The sequence below is a fragment of the Anolis sagrei genome, chromosome 6, assembly GCF_037176765.1.
Source record: "Anolis sagrei isolate rAnoSag1 chromosome 6, rAnoSag1.mat, whole genome shotgun sequence".
In the NCBI taxonomy this organism is placed as follows: Eukaryota; Metazoa; Chordata; class Lepidosauria; order Squamata; family Dactyloidae; genus Anolis; species Anolis sagrei.
The window spans coordinates 112,204,234-112,224,294 of NC_090026.1; the positions used below are offsets into that span (position 1 = coordinate 112,204,234).

A 20,061-nucleotide genomic window follows, 5' to 3' on the forward strand; every position below is an offset into this window, starting at 1 on the left:
ATACTCTCAGTAGACAATATTAACTCAGACAGAGCAATGATCAGACTTGATATAAAGCAATTTCATACATGGATAACCTTTTATATTCCAGACAATGCTGAGTTACTGCGTTGTTGGTATTGCTGTAGCTGCTGTGAACCAGTAAAAAGCAGTGAAATAGAATTGGAGTAGACAGAACGGAGATTCAAATTGACCACAACAGATTGGACTGCTAATAAAATTAACAAAATGATTTTCAAAAGTAATAAATGCAAGTTACTGCATTTGAGCAAGAAAAATTGGGAGATGGGAAATTCCTAGTCTAGAATCTGTCCATGTGAAAAAGGCCACAAGTTTAACATGAGCCAACATTAGAATACAGCAAAACAAAAAGCCAACACATTTCTAGGCAAGATCAATAGAACTGAAGTGGACTTTCAGTACTTGAGAAAGTTTGGTTCCAGGACCATACAGAGACAGTTTTAAAAAATAATGTTCTATTATGCTTTGGTCAGTGCTCACTTAAAATCCTGTATCCAGTTCTGGGAAACACAGTTCAAGAAGCAAACTGACAATTTTGAATGTTACCAAAATAGTAAAAGATATGCAAACTAAGATCTATGAGGGGGGAAAATAAGAGACTTGGGCATGCTTAATCTGGAGAATAAATTATCCAGAGATGACAAAACACCCATCTTTAGATATGTGAATAGCTTTACATGTACAAGACAGAGCTACTCTATTAGGAGAGGGTCAACAGATTACACTGAAGGATTCCAAGTAAACATTATAAAGACCTTCCTGATGGTAAGAGGTATTTAACAGTGGAATAGATTATCTTGGAAGATGATGGAAAAATCTCCAAACTTCACCATAAATCTCCCTAAATCTCCCTTGAGAAGTAATGGGTACTTCTCAAGGGTGCTTTAGTTTATACTCCCAAACTAGGAGACAGATGATTAGAACAGTGGTTCTCAACCTGTGGGTCACAAGATGTTTTGGCTTTCAACTCCCAGAAATCCTAACACCTGGTAAACTGGCTAACATTTATGGGAGTTGTAGGCCCAAACACCTGGAGACCTACAGGCTGAGAACCACTGGATTAGAGAATTCTTGGGATTTCTTCCAAACGTATAATTTTATGATGCCCCATACAATGTATCATGCAATTCCTACAACAAATATAATGTCTATAGCACTCAACTGTTACATACAAGAACTCTGTCTATACTCTACTGACTTCTTTCATTTATTCTTACTGTAAAGCCACCATGAATTTGCATAAACAGTAAATTTAGCATACAAGATCAGTGGGTTGAACAAAACCAAAACTAAGAATTTTTTGTTTTATTTCATCAGGGAATACACTTTATGATGAAGAATAACTAGCTGAAAACTAACTTAATATCTAAATGTAACTATCTTATCTTCTATTTTTATTCACCTGCTAGTAATCACTGAAATAGGTCAACAAAATATTTTAATAGAATATCCCAGACAATGAATTTATTGAAACGAACTACAAAATCTATATAGCAATCTGTTATTCATTACTTGGTTTTAAAAAACTAAAACAAGACAGAAATAAACAACTCTCTGAAACCACTATTTATTTTGGTCTCCTCAATATAGAATCCTATCAGATCAACAGTACTCCACATCTCAGATGACAACAATTAGTTCTCTAAAGCTGACAAAGCAACATGGAGTAATTGGTGCCACACCATTCAGAGACATTCACGTGGTTCATTTATAAAATCACACTCAGCATTCAGAGGATCAACTGCAATAGCAACTCACTAGAACATTCCCATTTTAAACCTAAAATAATAGAACCTACTTTAGGATAAATCATCCTCACCCATGTATTTGTGTATTGCATCATTGAGGGCTGTCAAAGAGTCTCCACCAAAAGCTGATAAATTCAAGAATACTTTAATGGAGAAGTCAATTTCATTTCAAAATAACGGTGATGAAGTCAAAAATAATGGTGACTTCTGGCTCCAAGAGACAACTACATCAGGGCAATCTCATCATGGGTGAACCAAACCAACCCCAAATGAGCAAGGCTACTCCACTGATATATTTGCCAATGTGCCATTCATACACACACACTTCCTCCTCACAAACATTGGAAGGATTTTTAAAAGCCTCAACTGATTCCAAATTAATAGGATTCGTCTTTTTAAAGCTTCACTGCAGTAAGGGAAGAGTAGCTCAGGAGAAACAGCACTGGGGCGGATAAGCTCTGCCTTCCCCAAGTTTTTAAAAACCTTGTTTATTTCCAAGAAGAAAGGGAAATCCCTTAACTCTGATACAAGATAAATGCTGCACAGAAGCTTGAAATTGACTAGGAACTGCCTGAAAGTTGTGTCAGCTGCAGGCTCTGCAACTTCCTTCCCATGACTGCAATTAATGTCATTGTGCTTACTACAGCAAAAAAGAAGAGGGGAGAGTAGGTACTAGTCCCATTTACAAAGCAAGAGTTCAAGGATTTTTTTTTAAAGTATCCTTTGAGTATTCAAACATCTTTAAATATTTGAAGCAAGAGCAAATGCCAAAGATGGAAGGAAATTGAGTAGCAACTTCCACATCACAGTAGCCCTGTTGGTTTACTGAAAACTGAAATGTACATTTCGTTACCACAACGCTGTAAGTGACCACATCCTGCTTTAAGATGACAGTTGATCTTTTATCTTTTTTGACAGATTGGAAGAGTAGGAATACGATTCAGTTGTATGTGTTGAAGCACCTAAGATAATCCTTACACTTTTAGAGCTACAATGTGAACAAGACTGACTTTCAACTTCTCAGTACAGAAAGGTGTAAAAATTAAATTATTACTTGATGTTTGGAAGCGAGTAGTACTACTCAACTATAACTGTTTCTCTGTACAGGCTGTGTCTCTCTTTGGATAACAGGCTCAATCTGCACAAATGATTTAATTAAAATTATCTGTTTTTAGGCAATTGAATGGCTATAGCCTGGAATCCCATGTTTTCACTAGAACAGCCATCTTCTTCATACCGGCCCATAACATGCATAAAGGACATACAGAACTTGGCTGTCTGCCTCAACAACTACTGTTTAGCAGTTAACTACAATGACCTTGTGCTGTTCAGCAGGATTTGCTAAACAGACGGTGTCTTTAGTAACAGCTGTCATTAAGCCTCAACAAAAAGGAGGAACTAAATTTCCCACCAGTACGAAGTTCTTCGTTATTATAAGTGACGTGGATTAAGTTCGGGGTTGCTGTGGTTTACAGCCTGAATATGTATGTTATGATTTTAACTGAATTTTTAATACCCATTATACTTCATTCTGTTTTACTGTTGATATATTTGTAAATATTAAATTGTACTGAAATGCTTTTATGTAAGCCGCTTTGAGTCTCCTTGTGAAGAGAAAAAGCAAGGTATAAATAAACACAATAATAATAACAACATCTTTCAGTTTGCAAAGGAACATGAGCAGTTATTTATGAACAAACCATAAAATATGTTAGTCTACAGAAGCTGTACAAAAATATTAACTAACGGATCAATGAAGCACAAGTTTATGTCCTCAAATCAGTATTTGATCCTACTCTCAAGTAGTCTGGTATTGATATGAGCATGGCTGGAGATGAATGATGATTTATCAAAGCACCAAAAAAATAATCATAATTAAGTTTCTTAAGGATTATAGATTAGCTACAGAAACTTCCCCCCTTTCCCCTCAAATGACCTTTAGTTTGGCATCCTAAATGCACAACTCGAAACCAAAAGCCTTGAATAAAATGACCTACATTGATTGTTAAGCACATGCAAACTGAAAGCACATACACAAGAAATCTGTTGAGTTATCTATTCTTATATTTTTTAAAACAGAACATATTAAATATGTCTCAACATGAAACCAAGTTTTAAAATGCATAGTAAGCGCTCTGTATCCTCAGATTCTTGACCCAGGAATTTCACCTTCCACAGCTTAATTCCAAATAGAAAACCTTGATTTTTGCCATTTTATAGAAGTGACACCATTTTATTATGCCACTGTATAAACTGGGACTTGAACATCCAAGGATTTTGGGCTTCCAAGAATCAAACCAATGGCCCACTACATGTTGACAAGTAAAACTACAGAAATCTATCTGTTCTAGCAACCAACACTACCGTAGATTAGTTAAGACATATGACAAACTCAAAGAGCGTAGAAAAAACTAAGTTGCGTGTTCAAAATATGTTTTCTATTTTGGAAATCAGATATTTCCTAAACAAAAGCTAACTGAATTCCGTGGTATACCATCAAAATTGAGAGTACAACTTAGTCAAAGCTTTTAATTATACATTTTACTTGATAATTTAAATTAGAGGAGATAAAGCCTTCACTTTAGTTTTGCCATGCTCGCACTGAAATACAACGAAAGTATCATTTATATCCCATAGCATTTATATCCCATATTAAACCCATTATATTCCTCTAGTATAGCCTCTCAACCTTTGTGTCTTGGAATAACCTTTTTCAGGTTTTGATAAACATTTGCATAAAATTACAACAAAAAGAAGGATGGGTTTTTTTTCATTCATAATTTCTAGCAGAACACCTTGAAACTTCTTCACTAAACTCAAGGTTGAGCAACCTCGCTCTGGTATTTAAAAGTCTTAATCTCAGGATTGAGTCCAAGAGTATGCTCAAACTATGAACCTGAGTTTTCAGCATAGGTTGAATTGCACCCCTGTTAATCTGCCTTCTGTCTGACCAGGAGAACCTCTAACTAGTCTGGATTAAGCAAAGAACTGAAGGGGAATGTCCAGAACCTAAGAGGGAAAGAAATAAATAACAGCTGGTTACTATGCCAGGCCAGAATGTATCATTATAAAGTCTTTATCCTACCTATGAGGATGGTCCAAAATGTTGTCACACAACTTATACATGTTTCTGTTTTGCAGCACAGTGTTCTGTTTCAAAAAGGTAATCGATTTATTTCATTTGTTACTCTCTGTCCATTTACGGTGAAACAGAAGCTTTCCTCACCGCAGCATAGAATAAATCAATGTGCTTCCATGCTTCTGTTCTCTGGTTCTGCAATTCTCCCACCCTCCCTTTTAACATATACCAATGGAAATAAAGAAATGAACAAGACAATGGGGAACTTCAAAAACTAACCACATTTAGGAGATGGGAAAGTCTTAAGCCTAAACAAAATGCCCATTGATGATGGGTAGTTCCAGAGCAGAATACTTAATCTTAATGTTTTTAGCTACATGGGATTTTTTTAAATGAATCTTATAAGTCATCTTCAGTTTCCAATTTGGGGAAAAGGAGGAGCATGCATAAAGTGATTGGTACTTGGAGTACAAAGCAAATATATTAAAATCACCCAGACACCATCACTGTTGATCCTAAGAACATACAAGGTGCTAGTTCCTGGAGCTCTTAGCTGCATCCGATTGTCTAGACAACATTTGTCTAGTAAAGCTGTATTAATAATGGGCACTTATCTGTTACCACAACACTCAACCTCAAATGCAAATTACTCTAAAGTAAAGGTCACTAAAATACCATTTTAACACATTTAAAGATTTAGGAAAAATACATTAACAGATTATAAGATTTTGTATTGCGATTCCATTTAAATCAATGTGGTTTATAAACAGAACCAATTATTAAAACATTTTTTAAAAAAATAACTGATATAAACCAGACTTAATATTAAAAGCTTTATATAACCTGCCTGTTCTAAAAATAATTATCTTACTCCATTTAATACAGATTCACTTGCTTCAAATGTCATTTATTACATATGCATTAAATTCGCTTAACTGATCTGTGTCAGAGAGAAAAGGAATTCATTTCCTTGTTATCAGGCACAGCTTTATATAATGCCAATGATTTCTCTGTGTGCCCACACCCAACAGGGCAAGCAAAATGTAGTAGCAGGCTTAAATTTGTCATCTGTCTCTAGAAAAGAACTCCTGCAATTCATGGAACAGCAGGCTTCAGAAGACCATCCCATTATTTTCTTTTCTCATATGTGTACAACTTTAAAATAAAGTTGTACACATATTTTTGTCTTTGCTCTCGTTAGCACAAAGTATTCAGAACTTTATATTTCTTTTAAGTAATAAAACAGCATTATTAATAGAAAGGAGTGATGTCTGTAGTTGAACTATATAATGATAAACAGTATAAAATATGAAAAGGTATCAAATAGCACATTTGGGGGGAAAAATTCTAGCTAATCTTTTCTGAATCTGATAAGGTGGACTTCAGTCCATAACAGCTGATACTAGAAATGTCTCATTCCCAGTTAGTTTTAGGTGTCATATTAGGATCTTTTATAATACATGTTCACAATAAAATAGACTAATAAGGCTATCTCCATGTGATGAAAGTTGTGTGAATGAAAATGGGGTTACAATGGTATATCATTTGGCACTAGGACTACTTCCTTAATTTGGTCTTATTCCATGTTCACCTTCATTAAATATTCTCAGTGATTTCCTGCCTAAACCTCTGGAAAAGCTGAAAAAAGCTGAGGGAAGTTGTCACAAACACAATTCCTGAAAGTTGCTGTTGTTCAATTTTTCAGTCACTTCTGACTCTTCATGACCTCATACACCAACCCACGCCAGAGCTCCCTGTTGACCGTCACCACCCCCAGCTCCTTCAGAATCAAGCCAGTCACTTCAAGGATATCATCCATCCATCCATCCTGAAAGTAGATGGAAGGAATAACTAGATATCACCTCTCATTTTTAAGTTCCTCCTTCAAAATGGAATAGTCACTGGTTTTGTAATACAATAGAGATGGATTATTTATCAGCCTAAGCCTACCTATGCCACTCTGACATTCCTCTCCGTCATCCTTTGCCATAATCTCACATATCCCACATACAGTCAATTCTGCAACCCGTATCTCACATAAGCAAGGTACCTGCATAACAGATAAATGCAGCAAGACTAGACAATTAGGCAGTAGGTGAGGTATGGCAGTGGGGGTTAGGGAAAGAGATAGCAAATAAAATGGATCTGGGCCACTAAACTGCACAAGAACAACCTTCAAATAGTTCCCAGAAAGTAAGCTATGCCACCAAGGCCACTTTATGGGCCCACCCTTGATATCCCATTCTGATGTTCTGCAAAGACCAATGCCCAGTTGGAAGCAACAAAAGAGCAATTTTGCAATAGATCAGTAGTCCCACCCTTTTTTTGACCAGGGACCACTTTGACGAGGGAGCACTCTTCAACATTAACACCAAAAGGGTTACGAATCAGTTTTTGGTCAACTTTAGATTTGGTTTGGTTATTCGAGGTGCTGATTCAGAATAGACCACATCAGCTCTAGTTTCTGATACAGAATATATGCCATCTGCTCATCCACAGAAAACGATATTTAAATACTCTAGAGCTTATGTGGTCTATCCAATGCAATTTTCTGAATCAACAACCCAAATAACCCCAGAAACAGGCACCACATGGATTGGCTTTTGTGGGTAGTCAGCCTTTCCCCTCCTGAGTACTATAAGAGGATTTCACCAGACCAGTCGCTCTTGTTGCAACTGTATAGTAATAGTGAGGCCGTGGACCATATTTTAGTTCTTGGAGGCCACAGGATGGGAACCACTGCACTAGATCCAAGTATGTTTTTAAGTCTTAGCATTTTCTAGTGAGACTGTTATCAACAGATAGCTGGCTACCAAGACATACATGTTCATGAAAATCACTATATAGAATTTATGCTAGAAACTGATATGTGGTTTATAATACTGCCTTTTTACCCCCTTCTTATAAAAATACTGCATGAAAGTGTGTTGCTGTAATATAGCATGGAGTAGTATAGAGAAAATGGAAAGACAATTTTCTCATAGAAAATCTTCTATGAGACTTTATTAAAGAAATTCTTGTAAAGGAACAAACATTTAAGATGTCTCATCCGCATTTAAATATCCATGACTAAAAGATTTTGGAACGACTAATTACACTGGACACAAATTCATACTGTTCTTGAAATAAACAGAAGCAATACTGAGATCCAAAAGAAAATGGAATATCATAATTTCAATACAATGAACAAAGATTTAGTCCCAAAATTCCTCCTGACATTTTATGCAGTTGAAACAATATTACAGTATATGTTGGATTAGTTAAACATTAAAATTTAGTTGTAGAAATGGGAACAAAAACCAGAACTACGAAGTATAACAGAAATATTTTGAAAGAGTTTCACATCAAAACTATTGTTCCTAGTAATTCCTCATTATCCTGCACACGCAAGTACATATTTCACATATGTAAATTTTATATTAGCATGCATACAAAAGTCACCAAAATGCCAACATGCGTACCAACAGCAGGAAGTTTAAACAGGAAAACCGAGTCATCAAACTTACTTGAAGTCTTTGCATTTCTAGAATTGCTATAACTTCTTTTTTCATCAATTCACCTTTTTTTAAAGTCAAAACACCCCCTGATTAAACAAGATAAATGCTACCTAAAGGAAGTGCAGCAAGAATCTATTTCACTGGGAGATGAACATACAGGCAATGCTAATTAACACTCGCAGAGAAAGCCAAAGTTCAAAAAGTCTGCTCCTTGGACTCTAACATAAAAATCAGCAGCTGCCAACGCAGCATTTTGAAAACACTGATACTGAGAAAGGTTACCATGTTCAGTGTGTTAATGAAGATATGAAAAGGTTAGGCCTGATTAGACATAATAAAGTAATATGTGGGTACCAGCAATTTTCCTCGCACCTTTAGCCTTAAACTCATGTTCAAGCCATATGGATCAAGTGAAGTCATCCAATGCATATTATTTTTATAGACTTCCTGTATCGAACAAACTTTAATAGTTATAATATTCTATTTATCATATGCTGTTAAATATGCTTAAAGTTTCTATGGTGCTTCAAAAACTATTTGATGTAAGGTACTGCCTCCTTTCCCCATCCCCAATATAGATGTGCCAGGATTAAATATCATATTTGTGGCCATGGCTACAACACAGAAATCCACAAGTATGCCGACAATTTCAATAGAAAGGAGAAAACCATGAAAATGAACAAAATCAGGTTACCAGTATTTTAAAAAACCTCTAAAGTCAGGACAGTAAATAAACAGCAACACTCAAAAAACAAGGGAATTCCAGACAAGAATCAATCAAGGTCAACTAACATCTCCCAACAAAGGATCCCCCAGGCAACAACCAGCCAAGCTTTGAGGCTGCAATGCCATTAAATGCTAATCAAGGTGGCCAATTGCAACATTCACACTTGCCCCAAGCAGACTAGTTTCCAATAGACCTCACAACCTCTGAGGATGCCTGCCATAGATGTGGGTGAAACATCAGGAGAGAATGCTTCTAGAACATGGCCATACAGCCCGGAAAACTCACAGCAACCCATGGCTACAAGTGTTTCCGTCTTACCTGAAAACATGAGGCAGATCAGTCCATGCAAGAACCATTTTGAGTAGCACTGTTTTAGTTTCACCTTTCTTAGTTGTTTGAAGTTAATTAATAACTCCACATATGGTATCCTAAGCTGCTTCAAAGAGGAGCTGAATACAACATGAACTATATGCAGTAAGGCTGTCACTGAGTGAAGACACTTCATCGTACATAAATAGAAAACCTATTTCAAATAATCTGTTTTTAGAAAGAAACTCTGCAAATTGAACTCCTTTGGCTATACAGTCGGTCCTCCATATCCATGAAGTCTGCTGCCACGGATTCAGACATCCACAGCTAGGAAATATTCAAAACAAATCCCAAAAAGCAACCTTGATTTTGCCATTTTATATGAGAGGCACTGTTTTATTTTGTTGTTTATTCGTTCAGTCATTTCCAACTCTTCGTGACCTCATGGACCAGCCCACACCAGAACTCTGTCGGCTCGACACCCCCAGCTTCCTCAAGGTCAAACCAGTCATGTCAAAGACAACATCCATCCATCTTGCCCTTGGTCGCCCCCTCTTCCTTTTTCCTTCCTTTTTCCCCAGCATCACTATCTTTTCCAAGCTTTCCTGTCTTCTCACTAGGTATTTCATCTTTGTCTCCAATATTCTTCCCTCCAGTGAGCAGCTGGGCATTATTTCCTGAAGTATAGACCTTTTTACTAAATCACTGTATATAATGGGACTTGATTATCCCTTTTAAGAAATCAGTTTATTATTTATTTTTATAAATATAATGTGTATGTTTATATAATTTATATTAATAAATATTTGTATAAACTTACAGCAACCCAAATATCTGTATAATTTATATAAAAATTTAAGTAAAATTTATTATTTGCTCTGATTCCATTTTAAAAATACCACAGAGTCCTGGAACCAAACTCCAGCATATATGTTAAATAAGGACCCGTTGCATCAACCTACTTTTTGTCAATTCAGTTATAAGTAAAGTGTCATAATACATTTAGGAGACAAAGAAGCCTGCTTTATTAATACAGATACACTAGGAAAGCAATGGTTTTAACTGCACTCAATGAAACATCTGTTATCAGCAAAAATTAGGCTACTCCACTTCCTCCTTTCCAGCAGATTAACTTCAGGGAATCAGTTAACACTTTAGCTGCCTTCTTAGGCACATACTTGCTCTAGCTTTCAAAAATAACATTTATTTACTGACGAGAACAAACAATAGACTACAGAATAATTAAAAGCCTTCATTTTTCATACTGTTGTAATATATCAAACGATATTGTAACACACTACATTAAAACAATCATCCACTACAAATTAGGGTGGGTAGGGATGTTATCATATTATTCAAACCATATTTTTCCTAGCAAAAAATTCTATAAAGTTCCACAAGGAAACTGTATGATATTAAATAACAAAAGAGGTTCTCTTTTATAGTGTTCACAACGTTAAAAAAAAGGAAACATTTTACTCTTTGCTCTGATTCTGTTTTAACAACTAACTAGCAATTCCAAAGATGAACAATGCCAGAGAGCAAAAAACCTGACTGAAAATAATAACATGGAACTTTTCTGCTTTCACAGCCATCATTTTTATCTGTTATTGTTTATGACATGAAGAGATTATAATCTGCCACTTGATACAAGATAAAAAATAGTTGTCATCTCTGTTCCTCAAAGCCATATGTCAGCATCTACAGCTGATAGTAATTAATAGTCTTATTGACTCAGAGCACAAAAAGGACCATATATATTTTCATATATAAGGAATAATACATATGTAATATTATATAGTAGTGAGCATTAGCATTTAAGAAAGATCAATGTGACTATGGACTGTTATCAAATATAAACAATTTTAAAAGTTCAAGATGAATATTGAATGAAAATTTCAAGTACCAAACATGATAGACAAATATTATTTGTAATTCCAGGGGACTAAATAGCCTAAAAACACTAACCCCCACCTGATTTTGGAAGCTAAGTTGGGCCAGCTGTGGATAGAGCTTGGATAAGAGATCAGCAATGAATTTGCTGGTGCTGTAGATTAAATTTCAGAGGAAGGAACTGGCCAAACTATGACTTTCATCGTATTGCCAAGAGTCAATAAATGAAGACACACACACATAAACTGTCTCTCAATACCAAAACAGACTACATCATTTCTGAAAAACATTTGTTTCTGCATTTAACAGAGATTGTTTAGGCCCACCTAATATAAACTTAATTTGTGTCTCAGAAGGACTGAGAGTACATGTGCTCCTTTTATTTTCCCCTTTCACTATGCTGCAGGGCAACCATGACAAGAAATGCAGAATTACTTAAAGTACTTAAAACTAAATTTTAGGATAGGGATTCATTTGACATAACAGCAAATGTTCACTCATGTTCCCTTAAAATATATGATTGGTGCTATGTATCTGAACAAGGCTGTAAATTTCCAAGGTAAGCTTGTATGGAACCTATTTCCGAGATCCTTCCACGCAAAATTCATCAAAGCAAGACATACTCCTCCTAGTGATAATCCCCTTTAGTGCTTCACAGTTTATGCAAGAGTCAATTACTAAAGAGGATGGAAGGCAGAACAATCTTTTCAAATAGGTCGGTGCCTATATTTATAATAATTAACACAGCTTTCTCCTACTAGTAAGTTTTCTATAAATGAGAAAAGGTAATATTTTAGCATGACTAATAGTTCTCTCTCTCACACACACAAAAACCACCAGGTAAACATCATACAAAATTAGGGCTGAACAAATTGGTATACTTCCAATGTGAGCAAGTTTTCCATGTATTTATTTATCAATCTGTTTCATTATCATTCCTATGTAAATTTATCTTTTTATCTAATATACAAAAATATTGGATATGAATTTGAGTACATTTTTCACAAAGACATATTATAGAATATAGGTTTTATCCTAAAAAATACATTTATGTTGTATGCTTTAACAGCTACAAGCTGTTTCATCCTGACACAACTTGGGGAAAAGCATTAAAAATATTTACAAAATCCACAGTCATCATTAGAAAAAAATTAAGCTAGCAGCAAAGCATTAAATACAAGTCATACCAAGAATGCAATCATGCATGAACTCTATTTACATATATTGTAAGGCGTACTGTACAGTGAACAAACAGAGACATATTTTCAATTAGATGAGTTGTATTCAAAAGGAAAACATGATTTTTAAAATCAGCTCTCCAGAACCAAAGATAATCAAAGCTACCTGCAGATATTTACACCATTTATAAACTCTCCTTCCTGAACACACAGTGTCTTAAGATCTGGAGTACAGAGAAACTGCAGCTAATTCCAGAGTTCTCACTTTGCCTATTCCAGAGAAGGAAAGCAAGAAACCATCCTATACCAAATCAGATCACTGTCCCATCTTAGCTGAGTATCATTTACTGTACATAACTAGCCTCAGGATCCAGAGTTTCATATAGTATTAACTAGAAACTACTAAACATGTAACTTGTATTTGGCCACTGAATTATGGTCTTTCCCCTTAAACAGAAGTAGAAAATGCTAGTGAATAAGAACAGAAGAACTAAGAAGCTTATGCTGAGTAAATGCAACATCTGTGCAGACCACACAATTGTAATAAAATATAGAAATGCATGTACATATACTTGTACATAAATATTCAGAGATGAACCAAGTGTCTAACAAAGCTGGCTAGTTATACCCTGAGCCAATCCATAGGGTAATGACACAATTTCCAAAATTAATAATAAAACTCTAAAAATCCAACTGAAGAAGAAAGAAAAAAAGCCTAGTTCAGGGGTTCTCAGCCGGTGGGTTCCCAGATGTTTTGGCCTTCAATTCTCAGAAATCTGACTGGTTGGGAACCACTGGCCTAGACAAAGGATAATATGTGGGGCCATCCCATTGGCCATACTTGTTAAAAGTACATTCAGATCTGTCTTGAACTCTGGCAGATATAGCAACAGCTGCCAAGTAAATAACAGTTTGTAGATGTGGAGCAACTCTTAGGAACATACACAAGTTCTTTTCCAAAGTTAAATATGCTTTGTCTCAATGCACCTTTAACATGAAACCATACTGAGGTAGATCAGATTATTCTGAAGCCACTTTGAGCCAAATTTTCAGTCTATTGTTTATGGGGTTACAGGCTGCAGCATCATAGATACACTACAATACAACAGTTAAAGCTCTGAAATTCAGAACAACAGTTCTGAGAGTCAGGGTTTAACTGCTCTTGGGACAAATTCCCAAATTGTAAATCAAATCCTACAAATCCAACTGAAGAAGAGAATAGAAAAAAGCCCAACTGAAGGCTGATATGTGGGCCACCTTAGTGGCCATACTTGGAGCCAGCTCTGTACTTGCAGAGGGGTGAAAATGAAAGATGTCACCTCCCACCAGGTTTTATGGATTTTGGAAAACACCAACCAAGTTCTACGCTCTTTCTAGAACAGTGAAAGCCAAATGATGAAAACTGAAGGGGATTCACCACTTCCCTGGGCACACAGAAGACTGGGCGACTTGGAAGGCATTGAACAGAGTGTGCTCTGACACCATGAGATGCAGCGCCAGTCTTAAGAAATGGGGCTACAAAGTGGAGTCCATGACATGCGACTGTAGAGAAGAGCAAACGACAAACCACCTACTGCAATGCAGCCTGAGCCCTGCCACATGCACAACGGAGGACCTCCTTACAGAGGCACTCCAACTAGTCAGCTTCTGGTCCAATGACATTTAGTATAATGTCAAAATTTTGTTTCTGTTTTTAAATACATTATAAATACATATACTCTCAATTTGCTTCTGACACGATAAATAAATAAACCACTTCCTTTGCAGAAATCCAAACTAGTCTAAATGAACATAACATTAATCTGAAATGAATACCTCCAGAAGAAATATTGGAACTACTGTGTTACCTGTCAAAAGATGTAAGAAAGAGTTTATATACTCAGAGACACTCTCATAGGTCACTGACACTGCAAATAAATCTCCTAAAATTCAAATGTATGGGTGTAACAAAAGTGCTTTAATTCCTCTTTATAGATATAAAATTGAAATAAAAGAAACCTTTCCAGATTCTTAAAGAAATGCAGTAGCAATAATTCTTTAACACAGATGGTATACACAAAGGCACATCATACACATCCATACCAGAGGAACTCAGTCAGTTTATAGATTTTGCAATAAAGGGAGTTCCACTTAACTTCCTTATGTCATAATACAATGTAGTGAATGAGTTTTAACACCAATTACATATAAAGGAATCAAAAAAACATTTACATTTTAATACAGAGTATAGTGTCACTCCTTTCTTGAAACAGCTGCTGTGTTGCTGCCTTTGAAAGTTTACAGGTTTTTAAAGGATATGGGACACAATGCCAATTATATCTTTGGTAATTTGTTATCAGTTTTTCATTCTGACAGCAGATTATTTGTCAACATGCTGGCAATCCCTTGGCAGCAACCTTAGAGTGGGCTTTCAATTGGCCAAGGTAAATACATTTTGTTGAAAAATGAATAAAATTGTAAAAGGCAGAATAATCCCTGTAATTAAAATTTGGCTTGGACTGAACAAAATTCCAAAGATATCCATAATGCACAAGAAGAAGAAGAAGAGGAGGAGGAGGAGGAGGAGGAATAATAATAGTAATAATAGTAATAATAATAATAATCATCATCATCATCATCATCATCTTTATTTCTACCCCACCACCATCTCCCCAGAGGGACTCAGGGTGGCTCACAAAAGCACTCAAGGTGCAAACACATAAAATGCAAAAGTGCATGACCAATATCACAACAACAATTTTCACTCAACCCATCCAAGTTTTTGGCCATAGGCACCCAATATATTCACATGAAAAAAAATGGAACAAAACAGCAAATATTCAACACCGCCAACATTTTCCTACAGAAATGGCACCATGGAAGAGAGAGTACAGGGGGTTGTAGAGTAACTTTTTTGGACTATTTTCACAATGAACTTCTTTATGGGACTTTCTTCTATCTTGCATCATGAGACAAAACACTTCAGAGGATTTCCAAGACTTTGGGTGCATTAATTCTGACTCCATATTAGATCCTGGTCATGTTTGGTCATAGTTTTAAGAAATAATTTACTGTGAATATGTTTACTTAAAAATAGTTAATTAGAAAGTAATATTTGAATAGCTACACTGCAGTGCATTCTGTAAGCTGTAACATGGCATTGCACATGTGCTAGAAAAGTAAACAACATATTCTTGTATTTTCAAAAGGGATCAAATACAAATTCCAAATTAAATATGTAAATAGACACAGATTTAAATCCAGGACATCAATTATTCTAACATCAGAATCCAATCATGTTCTACCCACAAGTCTTCCTAGGACAATATGGTCTGAAATTCATTGTACTATTCACACACACAAAGAGCACAATGTAAGAATACTCAGTCTGGGACTTTGTGTTCTGGCAGCATACAAACATAAGAACAGCTTTCTAAGCCCTTAATTTCTGAACAGCTGATTTCTACTACACAATGGTCATTATTTAAAGATTTATAGAAAATGTGGGTTTAGTACCAGTGAATCAAGCTGATGTTCAAATCTTTGGGCCTTTTTAATCTAGAAGAAAAAGGTTTGCCCACTCAGTGAGATAAATTTCTGTTGTTGATTCTGTTTTCAAGTTCAGAGACTTTCAGAAAATGTTTCTGGCTTTGTTTAGAGAAGAGAGTCAGTGTTGTTTTGGCTTGATTTAATTTCCTCAGCTTGAACATTTTAAAATAATAATTGAATTTATTTTGCTGAGGAAACCATGGAACAGAATCACTGTGTAGACTTTTTAATAGCTTACTGCATGCAGTGAGAAAACTGTATTAGACAAAGAACAAAGATACTTGCTTTCTTTTCAAAATAACATGATGTACAGCTGCGAGTACAGTCAGACTCCCTTATCCATGGATTCGATATCCACAGTTTCACTTATCCACACTCCTAAATACTATACCAGAAGTTTTTGTGGGCCTCTCTAGTGCACAATATTCTTTCCATGATATTCTTTCAGCCCAAGCATAGTCAAAATATAGGGTTCTCTATAATCGTGATTCATGTATCAAAGGGCCTTGGAGCACATCCCTTGAAATACTAGGACTGGATCTACACTGCCAAATAATATGCAGTATGAATAACATTTTATGGACAATGTAGACCGATATAATGCAGTTCTATCTGCATTACATGGATCTAAACCAGGCATCCCAAAACTCCATCTCTCAAGCTGTTTTGGTGTCCAACTCCCAGAAACCCTAGCCAGCTTGTTCAATGGTCAGGAAATTCTGGGAGCTGGAGGCCCAAACAGCTGAAGGGCAGAGTTAGGGGATGCCCAGTCTACACTGACCATATAATAAAGTTCAAACTGCATTATATGGCAGTGTAGATCCAGCTGGGATAATACTTTATATCACCTCAAAATTCACAACGAGAATGAAAACATATTTTAAATGGTATTATGCTACTCTGCCCATATGGGAGAGCACTACAAGTCACACCTGCTATATATTCCTAAATCCAGGTTTTGGAATATTTTGTCTTTCTACATGGTTTTTATTGGAAAATCAATCTTCAAGATGCTTCTTATTCTTTCCACAAAGGTTACATTCAAAATTTGTTCCTACATCATCCTTCGCTTTAGAGATGGCTGTTCACAATAAATCATATCAAGCACCTACTATTAATCCATTGAATCGAAGGGCTTTGCCCCATTGTTATCAGAGAAAACCAAAACAGCTAATGTCCATATGTACAGACAAGCATATATATTACAGCTCAAGAATATATTCCTACAAATAAGTAGGAACACCACAGAAACCTTGTGAGATATAATAAAATAAAAGCCAAATGGTCTACTTAGCAAGTATCCTAAACACTATTCTCATTAGGAAATCCTATGCTGTATCGGGACTACTGATTCTTTTCTTATGATTTCAAACTTTGAGAAATTAAAGTTAAACTTTCTGGAAATTTTAAAATGCAAGCCAATTAGTGTCTATGTCTTGACAAGAAAATATTCATAACCCAAACTTGGTATATATAAACCACAGAAACTATTCTAACTTGTTTATTTTTAGTCTATTATTTATGATAAACAACAAATCAATATAACCAGCATGGGGGGGGGGGGGCAACAAGAAAATAAAAAGATAAAAACCAGCAGCATTCACTATTATGATACATAACACACTAATTCACTATCATAACCCATGTTAGCAAAACAGGATCTGAAAATTGACATAGCTCTACCTCAGTGGTCTTTACATTTGGCATATGAATTAAGAAATGAGTGCTAGGTGTGTACATAGCAGGATATTATGGAATGACATTTCAAAATGCATTTTTTCATGCAAGAGAAAATATCTATTTGAAGGGAAAACATGCATTGCAATGAACCTCGTCTTACCTGTGTTTGTTCAGTGGAACTACTGCTGAGTTCATCTCCAGATTCTGAATCTTGGTGGAGTTTTTCTGAGCTTTCTCCTGCAGAATCACAGGATAGCTCTTGCAAGAAGCTAGTCTTTTCTATTTCCATACAATCAGAACAAGGGAAATGGGACACAGAGTAACTCTTGTTCTGAATGGGAACTTTAGGAAACTGGAATTCACTAAATTTCCCATTATTCTGTGCAAGGTCCAGGTTGAGACCAGGATTCCTACCCGGGCTACTGCTTGGTCCCAGATTCTGATTGGCATCCCGAATTGGTCCCAACATTTGTACTGGAGATGATTTTCCAAAACTAGAAAGCTCTGGAGACTTGTTCACATTTTCCGTTGACCTCTGTAACCCATGCATAAGTTTCAGGGTGCTATTTGGTAGCACACTCAATTGTTTAATAGGTGGCATTAGTGCTTTGCGAGTTACTTCTTTGACATACTGTGCTGGCACATAGAAGGGCTTGGAATTTTCTTCCTTTTTTACTTGCCACCAATCATCATTAGTCTTCTTCACTAAAATATATCTCTCTCCTTGCTTGATCACAATCCTTTTGTCCTTTGCTTCATAGTCATAGTCATATTCAACTTCAATGTATAATGGACCTGAAAGAATTTTTCCACTCTTGTCAGCCATTTCTCTTTGAAAATGATGTTCACCTTTCCAACTGAAACGTTAGCTGCATTATGGTTTTTCTTCCTCCTGTAGCTCAACAGATCTGTAAGGAAAACACACATATTACCATTTTATCAGCAGTAAATTTTAACTATAATTCTTTGATTTCAAATGCACTAACAAAATCTTTCAACAGTAACTTTATTTTGTATTTTTGATAAATAGAAATAAAAGTCTGTTGATTTTTTTTTTTTGCATTCAGTGTAAACTATGTTGTATCTCTTAATAGCCAAAAGTATCTGAACTAAAACATTTATGGGTTAGGGAAGATTCAAAGTTATTATTACGGAATACTTATAAATATTTAATACGTGACAACTCAATAGCATATTTCCCTTTTGTTGTTTAGGATTAAAGAAAAAATAAGGCACTGAACAATGTTAACATACACAAGTGTGCACTCTCTGGAATAATCGTAGGAGGAGGGATTACAACTTGACCTTTGATTTGACTAGTGATTTATCCATTCCTACTACCCCATCTGACTTGTTAAAAAAACAATGTCTTTCTAAAATGAAGTGGGGAAATTCATTTAAACGTGACTGCACTCTCCCTCTGATCTACCATCATCCACATTGCTATGCTTTCACTATAATTTCATTTAAGTATTTTTATTTTACTCACAACACACATTGAAAGAATTTGCATTAATGGGGAAGGATATTAATATAATGAATAAGTATTTTCATGAAACCCTACATATACAACTCATTTATAAACTGAACTAGTGAATCTTGTCTTACTGCCTAATCTTGATTTTAGAATAACTACGCAGTAATCTCAGAAAAGTAATATATATTCTGCCAAACACATACATTGGGCTGCATTTTCCATTTTATAAGCCTAAAATAACAAATTTAAACAACATTTCTAGATGTGCATGTTTGTTGGCAACCAGCAAAGAGCAAGTGGCTAAGCCTATTGTTTCAGTTACTTAGCAAGGTGGATCAAATCTTTTTTTATCCTAAGACAATCCCTTGCTTACGTAGAGGATTGATTTAGCACAAGTATTATTAAACTGGGAGAGGGGGGGAGGAATTGTTTTGTTTCTTCTGCCTTCTGTCTTCTGTTCATAAAGCACAGATGACTCATGGACTGAGTGAGGGACAAGTCTCCCAACCATTTCAAGGTGAATATAGGCACAAGCAGCCACAGTCACCGAGGCTTCTTCGGTACACTTTAATTCTAGGTATTTTTCCATAATTTTCCATCTTCCATCAAGCTAATATATCAGAAATAATCAGCAAAACAACTGAAATATATTATCAATGATGAAAATTGTCTTGAGTTCTTGGGATTATAAATTTACTCTCTTCAACCATGCTTAAAGAGCACATGTAGAAAATAATTTTAACAACATATTGATGTCTCAAAATATATGTTGCAATCAGATATAGAAACAAGTTCTCAAAATTGCAGTGATATAAACTGTTTTAACAAGGATTAAAGAGATCAACGTTGTTATATATAGACCAACCAGTCACCAGCTGGAAGACTTTACTGGAGCTAATAGAACAGGAACTGACATTTGGGTCT

The 20,061-nt window shown here is 35.6% G+C and overlaps 1 protein-coding gene across 9 annotated transcripts in view; it reads right to left on the bottom strand.

Annotated features, from left to right (window-relative positions):
• Positions 1–20,061, bottom strand: part of ARHGAP12 (Rho GTPase activating protein 12) — a 70,676-nt gene that overhangs the window by 40,436 nt on the left and 10,179 nt on the right. For 8 of the 9 annotated variants that reach the window (XM_060782496.2, XM_060782495.2, XM_060782500.2 and 5 more), the window contains exon 2: positions 17,821–18,568. In XM_060782496.2, coding sequence (XP_060638479.2) covers positions 17,821–18,486 — 666 coding nt within the window. In that variant the 5' untranslated portion in view covers positions 18,487–18,568. Of the gene's footprint in view, positions 1–8,354; positions 8,435–17,820; positions 18,569–20,061 lie in introns of those variants that run through there. The other variant, XM_060782498.2, reaches the window with a different exon arrangement.